This window comes from Oncorhynchus kisutch, linkage group LG15 (genome assembly GCF_002021735.2).
Source record: "Oncorhynchus kisutch isolate 150728-3 linkage group LG15, Okis_V2, whole genome shotgun sequence".
NCBI lineage: Eukaryota > Metazoa > Chordata > Actinopteri > Salmoniformes > Salmonidae > Oncorhynchus > Oncorhynchus kisutch.
In genome coordinates this window covers 18,375,359-18,395,089 of record NC_034188.2, presented here as the reverse complement: position 1 = coordinate 18,395,089, position 19,731 = coordinate 18,375,359, and the positions used below count along the sequence as shown (strand labels likewise).

The following is a 19,731-nucleotide window of genomic DNA, read 5'->3' as shown; positions in this document are numbered from 1 at the left end:
GTGTTTCTGAAAGCATGCTGATGACACAGTTCTTGTAGGATTGCAATAGCTTTGTAAGATGACTGGGCACTTTCCACAAGCGGGCCCAAACCATTGGCAATTCTCTATACAGTGCATTAGGAAAGTACTCAGACCCCTTGCATTTTTCCACATTTTGTTACGTTGCAGCCTTATTCTAAAATTGATTACATAATTTTTTTCAGATCAATCTACACACAATACCCCATAATGACAAAGCAAAAACAGGTTTTTAGACATGTTTGCAAATGTATAACAAATAAAAAACAGAAATATCTTATTTACATATTCAGACCCTTTGCTACGAGACTCAAAATTGAGCTAAGGTGTATCCTGTTTTCATTGATCATCCTTGAGATGTTTCTACAACTTGATTGGAGTCAGCCTGTGGTAAATTCAATTGATTGGACATGATTTGGAAAGGCACACACCTGTCTTTATAAGGTCCCACAGTTGACATTGCATGTCAGAGCAAAAATTAAGGAATTGTCCATAGAGCTCCGAGACAAGATTGTGTCGAGGCACAGATCTGGGGAAGGGTACCAAAAAATGTCTGCAGCGTTGAAGGTCCCCAAGAACACAGTGGCCTCCATCATCCTAGAGCTGGCCGCCCAGCCAAACTGAGCAATTGGGGGAGAAGGGCCTTGGTCAGGGAGGTGACCAGGAACCCGATGGTCACTCTGTCAGAGCTCCAGAGTTCCTCTGTGGAGATGGGAGAACCTTCAAGAAGGACAACCATCTCTGCAGTACTCCACCAATCAGGCCTTTATGGTAGAGTGGCCAGATGGAAGCAACTCCTCAGTAAAAGGCACATTACAGCCCACCTGGAATTTGCCAAAAGAAACCTAAAGACTCTCAGACCATGAGAAACAAGATTCTCTGGTCTGATTAAACCAAGATTGATCTCTTTGGCCTGAATGCCAAGCGTCACGTCTGGAGGAAACCTGGCACCATCCCTATGGTGAAGCATGGTGCTGGCAGCATCATGCTGTGGGGAAGTTTTTCAGCCGCAGGGACTTGGAGACCAGTGAGGATCAAGGGAAAGATGAACAGAGCAAAGTACAGACAGATCATTGATGAAATCCTGCTCCAGAGTGCTCAGGACCTCAGGCTGGGGCGAAGGTTCACCTTCCAGGTTCACCTTCCTTCCAGGACAATGACCCTAAGCACACAGTCAAGTCAACGCAGGAGTGACTTCGGGACAAGTCTCTGAATGTCCTTGAGTGGCCCAGCCAGAGCCCAGTTATACAGTAACTCTGTGAGCTTATAGACTATAACTAGGGCCTGTTGTTATACAGTAACTCTGTCAGCTTATAGACTATAACTAGGGTCTGGTGTTATACAGTAACTCTGTCAGCTTATAGACTATAACTAGGGCCTGGTGTTATACAGTAACTATGTCAGCTTATAGACTATAACTAGGGTCTGGTGTTATACAGTAACTCTGTCAGCTTATAGACTATAACTAGAGTCTGGTGTTATACAGTAACTCTGTCAGCTTATAGACTGTAACTAGGGCCTGGTATTATACAGTTACTCTGTCAGCTTATAGACTATAACTAGGGCCTGTTGTTATACAGTAACTCTGTCAGCTTATAGACTATAACTAGGGTCTGGTGTTATACAGTAACTCTGTCAGCTTATAGACTATAACTAGGGTCTGGTGTTATACAGTAACTCTGTCAGCTTATAGACTATAACTAGGGCCTGGTGTTATACAGTTACTCTGTCAGCTTATAGACGATAACTAGGGCCTGGTATTATACAGTAACTGTCAGCTTATAGACTGTAACTAGGGCCTGGTGTTATACAGTAACTCTGTCAGCGTATAGACTACAACTAGGGTCTGGTGTTATACAGTAACTCTGTCAGCTTATAGACTGTAACTAGGGCCTGGTGTTATACAGTAACTCTGTCAGCTTATAGACTACAACTAGGGTCTGGTGTTATACAGTAACTCTGTCAGCTTATAGACTGTAACTAGGGCCTGGTGTTATACAGTAACTCTGTCAGCTTATAGGCTACAACTAGGGTCTGGTGTTATACAGTAACTCTGTCAGCTTATAGACTATAACTAGGGCCTGGTGTTATACAGTAACTCTGTCAGCTTATAGACTATAACTAGGGCCTGGTGTTATACAGTAACTCTCTCAGCGTATAGACTATAACTAGGGCCTGGTGTTATACAGTAACTCTCTCAGTTTATAGACTATAACTAGGGCCTGGTGTTATACAGTAACTCTGTCAGCTTATAGACTATAACTAGGGCCTGGTGTTATACAGTAACTCTGTCAGCTTATAGACTATAACTAGGGTCTGGTGTCATACAGTAACTCTGTCAGCTTATAGACTATAACTAGGGCCTGTTGTTATACAGTAACTCTGTCAGCTTATAGACTATAACTAGGGCCTGGTGTTATACAGTAACTCTGTCAGCTTATAGACTATAACTAGGGCCTGGTGTTATACAGTAACTCTGTCAGCTTATAGACTATAACTAGGGCCTGGTGTTATACAGTAACTCTGTCAGCTTATAGACTATAACTAGGGCCTGGTGTTATACAGTAACTCTGTCAGCTTATAGACTATAACTAGGGCCTGGTGTTATACAGTAACTCTGTCAGCTTATAGACTATAACTAGGGCCTGGTGTTATACAGTAACTCTGTCAGCTTATAGACTATAACTAGGGCCTGGTGTTATACAGTAACTCTGTCAGCTTATAGACTGTAACTAGGGCCTGTTGTTATACAGTAACTCTGTCAGCTTATAGACTATAACTAGGGCCTGGTGTTATACAGTAACTCTGTCAGCTTATAGACTATAACTAGGGCCTGGTGTTATACAGTAACTCTGTCAGCTTATAGACTATAACTAGGGCCTGGTGTTATACAGTAACTCTGTCAGCTTATAGACTGTAACTAGGGCCTGTTGTTATACAGTAACTCTGTCAGCTTATAGACTATAACTAGGGCCTGGTGTTATACAGTAACTCTGTCAGCTTATAGACTATAACTAGGGCCTGGTGTTCTGTTCTGTTCTGTACCTGGTTTTGTTCTGTTCAGTTCTGTTATGTCGCTGGATCTGTTCTGTTCTGTACCTGGTTTTGTTATGTCCCTGGTTCTGTTCTATGTCCCTTATTCTTTTATGTTATGTCCCTGGTTCTGTTCTGTTATGTTCCTGGTTCTGTTATGTCCCTGGTTCTGTTCTGTTATGTCCCTGATTCTGTGCTGTTATGTCCCTGGTTCTGTTCTGTTATGTCCCTGATTCTGTGCTGTTATGTCCCTGGTTCTGTTCTGTTCTGTCCCTTTTTCTGTTCTGTTCTTTTATGTTCCTGGTTTTGTTCTGTTCTGTTATGTCCATGGTTCTGTTCTGTTCTGCCCCTGGTTAGGTTCTGTTATGTTCCTGTTTCTGTTCTGTTATGTTCCTGGTTTTGTTCTGTTATGTCCCTGGTTCTGTTCTGTTCTGTCCCTGATTCTGTTCCGTTATGTCCCTTTTTCTGTTCTGTTCTTTTATGTTCCTGGTTTTGTTCTGTTCTGCCCCTGGTTCTGTTATGTCATTGGTTTTGTTCTGTTATGTCCCTGGTTCTGTTCTGTTCTGTTATGTCCCTGGTTCTGTTCTGTTATGTTCCTGGTTCTGTTCTGTTATGTTCCTGGTTCTGTTCTGTTATGTCCATGGTTCTGTTCTGTCCCTTTTTCTGTTCTGTTCTGCCCCTGGATCTGTTCCGTTATGTCCCTGATTCTGTTCTGTTGTCCATAGTTCTGTTCTGTCCCTGTTTGTGTGTGAAACCGTAGTGCCGTGTGATATTATTATTATTAAGAGGGGATCTCTATGATGACTCTGTCATGTTAAGTTAGCAGAATCAATCTTTCTAGCCAAGAGCCATTCCAAAAGTATTCACTCCTCCTAACCCCCCATTAGAGTAACTCTGCTATAGGGGCTGACTGAGGTTGTGTCCCAAATGCCATTCTGCTATAGGGGCTGACTGAGGTCCCAAATGGCACCCTATTCCTTACATACTGCAGTACTTCAGCTTCGCTATTGTCCCATGTTTCTCTTTGTGAGCTCTGGTCAAAGGTAGTGCACTATAAAGAGAATAGGGTTCCATTTGGGAAACAGACCGAGATGCTCTCCTCCAGCCAGGGTAGGATGGGTCCTCTCTACAGAGCCCACATCCCCACAGCGTTTCTCTCCTCTACAGAGCCCACTTCCCCACAGCGTTTCTCTCCTCTACAGAGCCCACTTCCCCACAGCGTTTCTCTCCTCTACAGAGCCCACTTCCCCACAGCGTTTCTCTCCTCTTCAGAGCCCACTTCCCTACAGCGTTTCTCTCCTCCACAGAGCCCACTTCCCCACAGCGTTTCTCTCCTCTACAGAGCCCGCTTCCCCACAGCGTTTCTCTCCTCCACAGAGCCCACTTCCCCACAGCGTTTCTCTCCTCTACAGAGCCCACTTCCCCACAGCGTTTCTCTCCTCTTCAGAGCCCACTTCCCTACAGCGTTTCTCTCCTCCACAGAGCCCACTTCCCCACAGCGTTTCTCTCCTCTACAGAGCCCGCTTCCCCACAGCGTTTCTCTCCTCCACAGAGCCCACTTCCCCACAGCGTTTCTCTCCTCCACTCTCTAAGTGCTCCGTGACTCCAGCCGTGCGCAACGGAAATGTGTCATTTCTCACTTTGTCAGTATGTGGATATACAGAGAGGGCCTGGCATGGACTCTCAGTCTGCGTTCCTCAGCGCCTGCTAAACTAAACATAGAAAAAACACAAAGCCTTCCCTCCCTGAGCTTATAAAACAAGCCTTTCTCACGCCTAAAGCGCCTGATGTCATGGCTAGAAGCAGCCAAGTTTGAAACGAGTTGGGCTGTATAAATGGATGGAGAGGAATTACTTTATACTTAGGTTATACCTCTTTGACTTGGGGTATGTCCTAAATGGCACCCTATTCCATATATAGTGCACTACTTTTGACCAGGGCCTATAGGGGTCTCTGGTTAAAAGTAGTGCATTATATAGGCAATAGAATTCCATTTGAGATGCTGAGTTGGAATCTCTCTAGGCGCCAAACCGGATAGGAACCCATATATAGTTGTTCCCTACACAGCTGTCTATTCCTCTGTGAGCCATGTCTAGTATATGTTATGCGTATATTTGATGGTGTGTACTTAGGCTGTGACAGAGTAGAGAGAAATGGACACATCTCAGGCTCTCAGCATATCCTGCGACCTACACAGTGTCTGTATGCTTCCCAAATGCCTCCCTATTCCCTATATAGTGCACTACTTTTGACCAGAGCCCTATGGGGTCAGTGATGCAACAGCTGATGCATCTCGTGCAATCTCACGTCCAATGATGAGTAGACTAATTCCATTTGCGGAAGAATCTAGTTCGGTTGATGAAGAATGAGTTCATATTTATCTGTTTTTACGCATTGGCATGTTTATATCTATGTATTCTTCCACTGTGCTCATATCGAGTTAGAAATCTGTACTCATCATAGTTCCTAAATAAGATTAGAATATTTTCAATATTTGAGTGATACTTTTTTTTCTTCCGGAGATGGTTTGTTTTTCAAAAATACCATCTGTTAAATTTCCCAGAGTATCAGGTTTCTGCTGTGAACAAGTCATCTCATAGGGAATGCTTGATCGCTAGTAGCAAAAAATAGAGCAATTATGTGATTGGTCTTTGATTATGCAGCGTTTCCATCTTATTGGTCAGATGAGTTTTCCATTTGGAAGGTCAGAACTCTGGGGGATCATTCTGATTGGCATGAGGTTCTATGGTTCATCCAGAGGGCAACCTATACATTCATGCAAAATGATTGACACCCCATTCCCAGTTGTGAAACTCCAAAGTTGTTACACGTTTTCTTACTGATCTCGCTGTGATCGTTCTCTTTCTCCCTTTTCTCCCTGTTCTGAATCTATCACCCTTTTTCTATTTCTGTCCTCTCATGAATTGTTCTCTGGCGTTTGTACAAGAGGCACCAGTAACATGATGATGTCCCTGTCTATTTGGGTCAATGAACAAGAGATTTTTCATCCGTCTCAGCTAGGGCTGGGGCAGTCATGAAATTCTGTCAGCACGTTATTGTCATGCAAAAGACTGCTGGTCTCACAGGTAATTGACCGTTAATTAACATAAACATGTTTAGCATCTCTAGGCCTCCACACATAGAGTGCATACGGAAAGAATTCAGACGCTTGACTTTTCCACATTTTGTTACGTTACAGCCTTATTCTAAAATGTATTCAATAGTTTTTTTCCCCTCATCAATCTACACACAATACCCCATAATGACAAAGCAAAAACAGGTTTTTAGAAATGTTTGCAAAAAACAAACAAAAACAAAAAGATATGAAATATCACATTTACATTTACACCTTTTATTCAGAACTTTGTTGAAGCACCCTTGGCAGTGATCACAGCCTTGAGTCTTCTTGGATATGACTCTACAAGCTTGGCACACCTGTATTTGGGTGGTTTCTCCCATTTTTCTCTGCAGATCCTCTTGAGCTCTGTCAGGTTGGATGGGGAGCATCGCTGCACAGCTATTTTCAGGTCTCTCCTTAGATGTTTGATTGGGTTCAAGTCCAGATTCTGGGTGGGCCACTCAAGGACATTCAGATTTATCATGACTGAGTTATCATGACTGTGTGCTTAGATTCGTTGTCCTGTTGGACGGTGAACCTTTGCCCCAGTCTGAGGTCCTTAGCGCTCTGGAGCAGGTTTTCATCAAGGATCTCTCTGTACTTTTCTCCGTTCATCTTTCCCTTGATCATGACTAGCCTCCCAGTCCCTGCCGCTAAAAAACATTGCCACAACATGATGCTGCCACCACCATGCTTCACTAAAGGGATGCTGCCAGGTTTCCTCCAGACGTGACACTTGGTATTCAGACCAAAGAGTTCAAGTTTGGTTTCATGAGACCAGATAATCTTGTTTCTCATAGTCTGAGAGTCCTTTAACTGCCTTTTGGCAAATTCCAATTGGGCTTTTACTGATGAGTGGCTTCCGTCTGGCAACTCTACCATAAAGGCCTGATTGGTGGAGTGTTGCAGAGATGGTTGTCCTTCTGAAAGGTTCTCCCATCTCCACAGAGGAACTCTAAATCTCTGTCAGACTCATCATCGGGTTCTTTGTCATCTCCCTGACCAAGGCCCTTCTCCCCCGATTGCAAACATTTCTAAAAACCTGTTTTCGCTTTGTCATGATGGGGTATTGTGTGTAGATTGATGAGGGAAAATGTTTAATTTAATCCATTTTAGAATAAGGCTGTAATGTAACAAAATGTGGAAAAGGTCAACGGGTCTGAATACTTTCCGAATGCACTGTACAAGCCGCTGATGCACGGCTTTGCAACATATGAATTTTAAAAAGTCTAATTAATCAGTTGAATATACACCATCACAATACATCCATTATGTATTTTAGGCAGGTCTAAAGAAACATTATGACACTTCAGAAGAACAGAATAAGAGTTGGCCTACTGATGTCGTCTGGTTATGCGCCATGCCAGAGGCTGTAGGCTTGTTCATTTAGCTGACAAGATATGCTTATAAGTCCCGTGCATTTATTTAATTTTATATGATTTTGTAGTAAGAAGAATATAATTGAACTTAGCTGAATAAAATAGACAGGATATTATTCTGGAGTGAGAGTGTGCATATGAAGTGGCAATGTTGAGCATAAAAGTGATGATTAGAAACAGGCCCTTTAATGCTAGATTTAGAACTATTTGACAACTTCAGTTGTGAATGAAACACATCTTAGAATGTCTTAGAAATCAAAACATATATGGGCTGCATGATGCCACTATAGACTGTTGATGTTTTGAGAAAGTCCCCCAAAAAGCTTGCACTCGGTTCCTTGCTGTTCTCTCATCAAGTGATCATCAGACTATTCTCAATGTAATCTTGTATTCACTAATATGTCAAATGAGTTTTGATTTAGAATGGCCCATTATCAGATGGGCACGATCAGGGACAAGAGAAGAAATACATGTCATCTGTATGCACTGAATGGAGGCCACTTTCCCGCCTGTTCCTTTTACACTCACGTCTGGTAGGCTACTCCAGTTGTTTCGCTGCGCAACAGATACTTATTTTCCACCACAATTTGAAAATAAATTCATTAAGAATCCTACAATGTGATTTTCTGAATTTCTTTTTCATTTTGTCTGTCATGGTTGAAGTGTACCTATGATGAAAATTACAGGCCTCTCTCATCTTTTTAAGTGGGAGAACTTACACAATTGGTGGCTGACGAAATACTTTTTTGCCCGACTGTATTCTGCCTAAACTCTGTATGCCATGGGCTCTCCAACCCTGTTCCTGCAGCTACCCAGTACTCTGTATGCCATGGGCTTTCCAACGGCAGGGTAGCCTAGTGGTTAGAGCGTTGGACTAGTAACTGAAAGGTTGCAAGTTCGACTCCCCGAGCTGACAAGGTACAAATCTGTCGTTCTGCCCCTGAGCAAGGCAGTTAACCCACTGTTCCTAGGCCGTCATTGAAAATAAGAATTTGTTCTTAACTGACTTGCGTAGTAAAATAAAGGTTAAAAAAAACTTTTCCTGCAGCTACCCAGTACTTCATTTTGGAAACCAATTGAAATCTGTTTGTAAACATCAACAGTAACATGTTTTCACAAAGAAACATCTTTCATTAAACTGTTGACAGCCCCTCTCTCTCCACGCTGGAGAACGGGAATGAAGGCGTGAGGGGAGGAGATGGAAACATGGTGATATTCTGTAGCTAAAGGTAATGTGTCAGCCTATCAATTATAAAAATATATATTTTTTTTAAAAGCACTATTGCTAGGCTATTCAAAATCAAATTTAAAATCACTCTACTACTAAATCTGAATTTGTTTAATTTAGGCTAGACTAATTATGTACCAAATATATCTTAAATCAGTATTTTATGTATGTTTTTCTGCAATATGTAATATGCGGTAGGCTATGTATTGGGCCAATCATTCATCTAATTCAGTGTTTTTTCAGGCTTGGGCTCATGTATAAGCCTATTGTTTCTGTATAAGGTCTAATATGTGTATGGGTGTTCTGAATGAATCATCACCTTATAAAGTGCTGTCTATTTCATTGTATTAGGCTTTGAAACAACATCCACAACAACCATGTTTTACACTCAGTTTAACCTGTTGTTTAACTTCTTTCTTCAAATTGATCAATCACAGTGAGGTGAGTTTTAAAAGCACGAAACTGTTTGGATATGTGTTTGATGTGATTTTCAATTGTATTTGCGTTGATGTCATAGTAGTTAGAGGGACAATAGAGCCCTGAGTACCAGGCCAATAGCAACGTGATGATCGTTAGCGAGTTGGGTACTACTAATGCATGTCCAGACTGCATGAGAGGAGATTACTATGACTCAACAGTCATGTAGAAGTTTACTGCGGTCATGACTCATGACTGCCGGTGAGGCGGTAATATGGTCACCGCAACAGCCCTATCCTCAGCCCATTCCCCTTTTCTATCTCCCTGCCTTCCTGAATGTCTCCCTTTCTCAACAGTTTGTCTCTCACTTTCCTCTCTCCTTCATTTCTCTCCTTCATTTCTTTGTTCCCTCTTTCCCTGTTCCCTGATCCCCGCCCATCCCTCGTGCTCTTTGGCTGTACAAAGTTGTGTGTGACATCCCCCTCGCCCCCTCCCCTCTCTGAGGCCCCCTCCCAGCCCCCTTCCCCTCCCAGCCCCCTTCCCTCCCAGCTTCCCAGCCTAATTGAAGCCAGGACCTGCAGGTAGGACAGGAATCCAGGATGGAAAATAAACCAGATCCCGAGCTCCACAAATTCCATCACGTAGTCTCACTTCCTCTGAGCCACAGTCCGTCACCAGAGTCCAGGCGCCGCACTCTCAACACCTCTTACACACATTCTCACAGAACACACACCTAACACACCTCACACACACACAATTAGCACACCTCATACACACACTCGTAGAACACACACTTAACACATCTCACACACACACACACACACACACACACACACACATACACACACATTAGCAGAACACAAAATTAGGGACAGTTAGAAATGTACTGGGGTTGTCCAAAATAGGGGTGGGTTATCTAACTATTTGTTTTGTGTTGGGGAGAGTTGTGTGTTTTTTACAGGGGAGGGGAGGATGGTCACAGGGGAGGTATTATGGTTTTTATTGGTCACAGGGGAGGGTAGTATGGTTTTTATTGGTCACAGGGGAGGGTAGTATGGTTTTTATTGGTCACATGGGAGGGTAGTATGGTTTTTATTGGTCACAGGGGAGGGTTGTGTTTTTTTTATTGGTCACAGGGGAGGGTAGTGTATTTTTTTATTGGTCACAGGGGAGGGTAGTATGGTTTTTATTGGTTACAGGGGAGGGTAGTGTGGTTTTTATTGGTCACAGGGGAAGGTAGTATGGTTGTTATTGGTCACAGGGGAGGGTAGTATGGTTTTTATTGGTCACAGGGGAGGGTAGTATGGTTGTTATTGGTCACAGGGGAGGGTAGTGTGGTTTTTATTGGTCACAGGGGAGGGTAGTGTGGTTTTTATTGGTCACAGGAAGGTAGTATGGTTTTTATTGGTCACAGGGGAGGGTAGTATGGTTTTTATTGGTCACAGGGGAGGGTAGTATGGTTGTTATTGGTCACAGGGGAGGGTAGTGTGGTTTTTATTGGTCACAGGGGAGGGTAGTGTGGTTTTTATTGGTCACAGGAAGGTAGAATTGTTTTTATTGGTCACAGGGGAGGGTAGTATGGTTTTTATTGGTCACAGGGGAGGGTAGTATGGTTGTTATTGGTCACAGGAGAGGGTAGTGTGGTTTTTATTGGTCACAGGGGAGGGTAGTGTGGTTTTTATTGGTCACATGGGAGGGTAGTGTGGTTTTTATTGGTCACAGGGGAGGATAGTGTTTTTTTTACTGGTCACAGGGGAGGGTAGTGTGGTTTTTATTGGTCACAGGGGAGGGTAGTGTGGTTTTTATTGGTCACAGGTGAAGGTAGTACAATTTTTATTGGTCACAGGGGAGGGTAGTATGGTTTTTATTGGTCACAGGGGAGGGTAGTATGGTTTTATTGGTCACAGGGGAGGGTAGTATGGTTTTTATTAATCTCAGGGGAAGGTAGTATGGTTTTATTGGTCACAGGGGAGGGTAGTATGGTTTTATTGGTCACAGGGGAGGGTAATGCGGTTTTATTGGTCACATGAGAGGGTAGTACGGTTTTATTGGTCACAGGAGAGGGTAGTATGGTTTTATTGGTCACATGAGAGGGTAGTACGGTTTTATTGGTCACAGGAGAGGGTAGTATGGTTTTATTGGTCACAGGGGAGGGAAGTATGGTTTTTATTGGTCACGGGGGAGGGTAGTATGGTTTTTATTGGTCACAGGGGAGGGTAGTATGGTTTTTATTGGTCACATGGGAGGGTAGTGTGGTTTTTATTGGTCACAGGGGAGGGTACTATGGTTTTTAATGGTCACAGGGAGGGTAGTATGGTTTTTATTGGTCACAGGGGAGGGTAGTATGGTTTTTATTGGTCACAGGGGAGGGTAGCATGGTTTTTAATGGTCACAGGGAGGTTAGTATGGTTTTAATTGGTCACATGGGAGGGTAGTATGGTTTTTATTGGTCACAGGGGAGGGTAGTATAGTTTTTATTGGTCACAAGGGATGGTAGTATGGTTTTCATTGGTCACAGGGGAGGGTTGTGTGGTTTTTATTGGTCACAGGGTAGGGTAGTATGGTTTTTATTGGTCATAGGGGAGGGTAGTATGGTTTTTATTGGTCACAGGGGAGGGTAGTATGGTTTTTATTGGTCACAGGGGAGGGTAGTATGGTTTTTATTGGTCACAGGGGAGGGTAGTATGGTTTTTATTGGGTCACATGGGAGGGTAGTGTGGTTTTTATTGTCACAGGGGAGGGTAGTGTGGTTTTTATTGTCACAGGGGAGGTATTGTGGTTTTTATTGGTCACAGGGGAGGGTAGTATGGTTTTCATTTGTCACAGGGGAGGGTAGTATGGTTTGTATTGGTCACAGGGGAGGGTAGTATGGTTTTTATTGGTCACATTTGAGGGTTGTGTGTTTTTCCCTGATTTCCATTCACTCTTTTACAGCTTTTACTCTATATTTTCTTCCATCCTAGACACATTTCCTCATCTGCCTGCATGCTCCTCCCATATATCAAGGTGTTTTGGTACTTCCCTTTAGTATAACGGCGCCAAAGCCCTGTGATTTGATTATTTAATTTAATTTATTCCATTTGGATCCGTTGTGGGTCCACTCTTGACAGTTTATACGGTCTAGAAAGACACAGAAGCAAGCCAGTCTGGCTGTATTTTAAGTTCTGACACTGAGATGAGCTCTCTGTTGTGGATGAACATTTTCCCATGTCATCCTAACAATGTGGCTACATATGCTCCTAGCAGGCCCAGTTATTCAGGACAGAGTAACACACGCTCTCCTCCTCTCTGCTCTGAGCAGCTATTCCTCGTGCACCAAGAACCCATCATGCTTCAATAGCCTATAGTCTAAATTTTTGTAATTTAACTTTTAAAGCGTATGAACTTTTATGTGTGGGATAAACACAATAAATAAATGTGATTAGGCTTCTTCTAAAGTCTCCTGTAGGCTACCTCTGCACGTTCGGCCAACATATAATTCCAGCATCCAAAATGTGCAGATTGTGGTGTTAAAATGTTGTATGTTGTATCACCTGAAGTCAGTGTGCTTTGCTTATTGGTTGTGGTGCATTGGCCCAGCACACTGTTGCTGGAAGATTCATTGCATATACAGTTTATCATAAAAGTGAGTACACCCCTCACATTTTTGTAAATATTTGAGTATATATTTTCATGTGACAACACTGAAGAAATTACACTTTGCTACAATGTAAAGTAGTGAGTGTACAGCTTGTATAACAGTGTACATTTGCTGCCCCCTCAAAATAACTCAACACACAGCCATTAATGTCTAAACCGCTGGCAACAAAAGTGAGGACACCCCTAAGTGAAAATGTCCAAATTGGGCCCAAAGTGTCAATATTTTGTGTGGCCACCATCATTTTCCAGCACTGCCTTAACCCTCTTGGGCATGGAGTTCACCAGAGCTTCACAGGTTGCCACTAGAGTCCTCTTCCACTACGCCAAGACGACTTTGCTTCACAGGTTGCCACTGGAGTCCTCTTCCACTCCGCCAAGACGACATCACGGAGCTGGTGGATGTTAGGGACCTTGCACTCCACCTTCCGTTTGAGGATGCCCCACATATGCTCAATAGGGTTTAGGTCTGGAGACATGCTTGGCCAGTCCATAACCTTTACCCTCAGCTTCTTTAGCAAGGCAGTGGTCGTCTTGGAGGTGTGTTTGGGGTCGTTATCATGTTGGAATACTGCCCTGCAGCCCAGTCTCCGAAGGGAGGGGATCATGCTCTGCTTCAGTATGTCACAGTACATGTTGGCATTCATGGTTCCCTCAATGAACTGTAGCTCCCCAGTGCCGGCAGCACTCATGCAGCCCCAGACCATGACACTCCCACCACCATGCTGGACTGTAGGCAAGACACACTTGTCTTTGTACTCCTCACCTGGTTGCCGCCACACACGCTTGACACCATCTGAACAAAATAAGTTTATCTTGGTCTCATCAGACCACAGGACATGGTTCCAGTAATCCATGTCCTTAGTCTGCTTGCTTGTCTTCTTCAAACTGTTTGCGGGTTTTCTTGTGCATCATCTTTAGAAGAGGCTTCCTTCTGGGACGACAGCCATGCAGACCAATTTGATGCAGTGTACGGCGTATGGTCTGAGCACTGACAGGCTGACCCCCCACCCACCCCTTCAACCTCTGCAGCAATGCTGGCAGCACTCATACGTCTATTTCCCAAAGACAACCTCTGGATATGACGCTGAGCACGTGCACTCAACTTCTTTGGTCGACCATGGCGAGGCCTGAGTGGAACCTGTCCAGTTAAACCGCTGTATGGTCTTGGCCACTGTGCTGCAGCTCAGTTTCAGGGTCTTGGCAATCTTCTTATAGCCCAGGCCATCTTTATGTAGAGCAACAATTCTTTTTTTCAGATACTCAGAGAGTTCTTTGCCATGAGGTGCCATGTTGAACTTCCAGTGACCAGTCAGTATGAGGGAGTGTGAGAGCGATGACACCAAATTTAACACACCTGCTCCCCATTCACACCTGAGACCTTGTAACACTAATGAGTCACATGACACCGGGGAGGAAAAATGGCTAATTGGGCCCAATTTGGACATTTTCACTTAGGGGCGTCCTCACTTTTGTTGCCAGTGGTTTAGACATTAATGGCTGTGTGTTGAGTTATTTTGAGGGGACAGCAAATTTACACTGTTATACAAGCTGTACACTCACTACTTTACATTGTAGCAAAGTGTCATTTCTTCAGTGTTGTCAAATTAACAGATATACTCAAATATTTACAAAAATGTGAGGGGTGTACTCACTTTTGTGATATACTCTATATCATTGCATATATCATTATATACATCAAAATGTTGACAATCTGATTTCCACCTAGCTTATCATTGTCTGCAGCCGGCTCTGATCATAATGTAGTGTCTAATGAAACAGGCAGGGAGAGTTAGCTCGTCACTGGTGGCCGTCAAACCCTGGCCTCAACCTTCTGACCCGTAGTGCTGCGTGGCATCAACTGTGCCATCAACTGTGCCACAAAAGCAAGTCGATATCTATAGTTATTGTTATTTCATTGTTTGTGGTGTGCAATATTTTTGACAGTAGAAGGGGAGGGTCATGTGAAAATATTTTTCACATTGGGGCGGGGGATGCTTTTTTGTTAATGACAACTCAAGTTGGACCAGCCCTCCTTTTCCCACAACCCCCTTTGGTTTTTAGGTCTGTTATAGGCCTGTGAAACTGGAGGAGGGTAGGTGAAGGGAATGAGGTCTGTTATCCTAATTCCTTTTTCTAAGGAAGGGGCAAGCCATGAGGGTTCTTCAAATGAAGTGTGACACCTGGGAATGCGTCCCAAATGGCACCCTTTCCTCTGTATAGTGCACTACAGCTCTGGTAAAAAAAAGTAGTGCACTAAAGGGAATAGGGTGCCAATTGGGATACAATGTATAAAACACTGCTCTTCTGAGGCCTCAGAGAGGCCAGAGTGTGCTGATTGGTGCTGGGTGGGTAGAGAGCAGGTGGGTCTACAGCAGAATCCACTTATAGCCTACCTCACTCTTTCCTCTCATTCTGCTGAACCTCCTGGAGTCTTGGACTTCAGGCTTTGAAGGCGGTAGGGAGAGATCTAGTCCCGTAACTTTCACATTTCTTATCCCATCACCTTCCTCCGGCCCAAACCCCCTTTCCCTCCCCCCTTCATCTTGTTCTACCCTGCTGGCCGGGAGGTCAGACAGAGCATGTGAGGGCCCTTTCCCTCCCCCCTTCATCTTGTTCTATCCCGCTGGCTGGAAGGTCAGACAGAGCATGTGAGGGCCCTTTCCCCTATTCCCCCTGCTAATGAGGCCTAACCCTCCCCCTGCTAATGAGGCCTAACCATCCCCCTGCTAATGAGGCCTAACCCTCCCCCTGCTAATGAGGCCTAACCCTCTCCTCTCTCCAACTTTCTTACTCCTCTCTCCCCTCTCCTCTCCCCTCCTAACACAACCCTTATCTAGCTTGGTACATACCTATAGCACAGCCCTTATCTAGCTCTGTACATACCTATAGCACAGCCCTTATCTAGCTCTGTACATACCTATAGCACAGCCCTTATCTAGCTCTGTACATACCTATAGCACAGAACTTATCTAGCTCGGTACATACTTCTAATACAGTCCTTACCTAGCTCTGTACATACCTATAGCACAGCCCTTATCTAGCTCGGTACATACTTCTAAGACAGTCCTTACCTAGCTCTGTACATACCTATAGCACAGCCCTTATCTAGCTCTGGAAATACCTATAGCACATCCCTTATCAAACTCTGTACACACCTAAAGCACAGCCCTTATCTAGCTCTGTACATACCTATAGCACAGCCCTTATCTAGCTCTGTACATACCTATAGCACAGCCCTTATCTAGCTCTGTACATACCTATAGCACAGAACTTATCTAGCTCGGTACATACTTCTAAGACAGTCCTTACCTAGCTCTGTACATACCTATAGCACAGCCCTTATCTAGCTCTGGAAATACCTATAGCACATCCCTTATCAAACTCTGTACACACCTAAAGCACAGCCCTCACCTAGCTCTGTACATACCTATAGCACAGCCCTTATCTAGCTCTGTACATACCTATAGCACAGCCCTTATCTAGCTCTGTACATACCTATAGCACAGCCCTTATCTAGCTCTGTACATACCTATAGCACAGCCCTTATCTAGCTCTGTACATACCTATAGCACAGAACTTATCTAGCTCGGTACATACTTCTAAGACAGTCCTTACCTAGCTCTGTACATACCTATAGCACAGCCCTTATCTAGCTCGGTACATACTTCTAAGACAGTCCTTACCTAGCTCTGTACATACCTATAGCACAGCCCTTATCTAGCTCGGTACATACTTCTAAGACAGTCCTTACCTAGCTCTGTACATACCTATAGCACAGCCCTTATCTAGCTCTGGAAATACCTATAGCACATCCCTTATCAAACTCTGTACACACCTAAAGCACAGCCCTCACCTAGCTCTGAACACACCTATAGCACAGCCCTTATCTAGCTCTGTACATACCTATAGCACAGTCCTTACCTAGCTCTGCACATACCTCTAACACAGTCCTTACCTATCTCTATACATATACCTCTAACACAGTCATTACCAAGCTCTGTACATACCTAGAGCAAGGCCCTTATCTAGCTCTGTACATACCTATAGCACAGTCCTTACCTAGCTCTCTACATACCTCTAACAAAGTCCTTGTCTAGCTCCGTACATACCTATGGCACAGTCCATACCTATCTCTGTCTCTACTTCTAACACAGTTCTTACCTAGCTCTGTACATACCTCTAACACAGTACTTACCTAGCTGTGTACATACTTCTAACACAGTACTTACCTAGCTCTGTACATACTTCTAACACAGTCCTTACCTGACTCTGTACATACCTCTAACACAGTCCTGACCTATCTCTGTACATACCTCTAACACAGTCCTTACCTGACTCTGTACATACCTCTAACACAGCCCTTATCTAGCTCTGTTCATACCTCTAATACAGTACTTACCTAGCTCTGTACATACCTCTAACACAGTCCTTACCTAGCTCTGTACATACCTCGAGCACAGTCATTTCCTTGCCCTGTACATACCTATAGCACAGCCCTTACCTATTTCTGTGCATACCTATAGCGCAGCCCTAATCAAGCTCTGTACATACCTATAGCACAGCACTTATCAAGCTCTGTACATACCTCTAACAAAGTCCTTGTCTAGCTCTGTACATACCTATATCACACTCCTTACCTATCTCTGTATATACTTCTAACACAGTCCTTACCTAGCTCTGTACATATCTCTTACACAGTCCTGAACTAGCTTTGTACATACGTCTAACACACCCTTAGCTAGCTCTGTATATACCTGTAGCACAGCCCTTATCTAGCTCTGTGCATACCTCTAAGACAGTCCTTACCTAGCTCTGTACATACCTCTAACACAGTCCTTACCTAGCTCTGTACATACCTCTTACACAGTCCTGAACTAGCTCTGTACATACGTCTAACACACCCTTAGCTAGCTCTGTACATACCTCTTACACAGTCCTTACCTAGCTCTGTACATATCTCTTACACAGTCCTGAACTAGCTCTGTACATACGTCTAACACACCCTTAGCTAGCTCTGTACATACCTATAGCACAGCCCTTATCTAGCTATTGAAATACCTAGAGCACAGCCATTATCTAGCTCTGTACATACTTGTAGCACAGTCCTTATCTAGCTCTGGAAATACCTAGAGCACAGTCCTTATTTAGCTCTGGAAATACCTAGAGCACAGTCCTTATTTAGCTCTGGAAATACCTAGGGCACAGTCCTTATCTACCTCTGGAAATACCTAGGGCACAGTCCTTATCTACCTCTGGAAATACCTAGGGCACAGTCCTTATTTAGCTCTGGAAATACCTAGAGCACAGTCCTTATTTAGCTCTGGAAATACCTATAGCACAGTCCTTATCTAGCTCTGGAAATACCTAGAGCACAGCCCTTATCTACCTCTGGAAATACCTATAGCACAGTCCTTATTTAGCTCTGGAAATACCTAGAGCACAGTCCTTATCTAGCTCTGGAAATACCTATAGCACAGTCCTTATTTAGCTCTGGAAATACCTATAGCACAGTCCTTATTTAGCTCTGGAAATACCTAGAGCACAGTCCTTATTTAGCTCTGGAAATACCTATAGCACAGTCCTTATTTAGCTCTGGAAATACCTATAGCACAGTCCTTATCTCGCACTGGAAACACCCAGAGCACAGCCCTTATTTAGCTCTGTACATACCTAAAGCACAGCCCTTATGTAGCTCTGGATATACATAGAGCACAGCCATTATCTAGCTCTGTTCATACCTATAGCACAGTCCTTATCTTGCTCTGGAAATACCTAGAGCTCAGCCCTCCAGCAGCATTGCACTGTAATAGCATCAACTATAGCACAGCCCTTAGCCTCCAACAGTGTTGTTCCCATCCTGGGTAATTTTCACTAGGAACCAAATGGGAGCAAACGGGCTGAGACAGGGAGTGACCAACCTGAATTTGCCCAATAACTAAACCCTTGTACGGGGATACACTAATGAATTCAACCCTGGCCTGTCTCTTCCAGTGTGAGCTGTAGGGGACCACTGCTACTGCTGAGATTATGGATGTATGTATGCGCCGGGCTGGGCTGTCCTGTCGTCACTGGAGAGTCACGAAGGACAGGAGTGTAACAGGAGCCCCCGCAAGAGGTCAGAGGTCACATTTCCTGTTTCCTGTTTATGCTAGGTCATCAGAGGGTCATAGACCTTCTCTGTTTCTCTTCTGCCTTTTGTTTGGGGGGGGTGGGGGTCATCCCGTCTGAACCTGTCTCTGTTAGTATTACCTCTATCTGTTTCTCTCTCTCTCTCTCTCTCTCTTTCTCCGTCTGTCTCGCTTTCTCTCTTTCTCTCTCTCTCTCTCTACCCTCTAGACTTGTCAGTGTTAGTATACTGTCTGCCTCTCATCTCTGTCTCTACGCCCCCCCCCCCCCCTCGTCCCCCCCCCCCCTCCCTTGCTGCTGCTTCAGTGGCAATACTCTTGGTAAGTTCAATCCTCTTGCGTTAAGTTAACACAGGGCCTGTCCTCCCTCTCTGACCCTCTTGTCCTCCCTCACGCTCTCGTTCTCCATTTCCTCTCCCTCTCGTGCCCGGCCTGGCTCCCAGTAGGTGTGGAGGATCATGGGACCTGTGGTGACGATCTGCTGATGCAAGGCGGGAGGGTCTCCCGGCAACCACATGACTCTGGGAATCACAGCGATAACGTGTTAAGATGAGGAGCACCAGAGAAGAAGGGCTTGTCTGAGAGCACTAATCTGATTTAGCAGCCAGCAGACTTGGCAGGAAGGGGACTGTTTTAACCATTAGACGCCTTGGACACAATCGGACACATTCACAGAAACATGTTTCATTTGGTTAGGAAAAAAAACATTGGGAATAACATATGAAATCACTCACCAAAAGAGATATTCATAATGCACTTTTCCCCTCAGATACT

The 19,731-nt window shown here is 44.2% G+C and overlaps 1 protein-coding gene across 1 annotated transcript in view; it reads left to right on the top strand.

Moving 5' to 3' along the window:
- Positions 1–18,835, top strand: part of gpc3 (glypican 3) — a 74,032-nt gene extending 55,197 nt beyond the window's left edge. Inside the window, exon 6 of the mRNA XM_031791373.1 lies at positions 18,824–18,835. Within this exon, the coding sequence (XP_031647233.1) occupies positions 18,824–18,835 (12 nt within the window). The remainder of the gene's footprint in view (positions 1–18,823) is intronic.
- Positions 18,836–19,731: the final 896 nt, after the last annotated feature.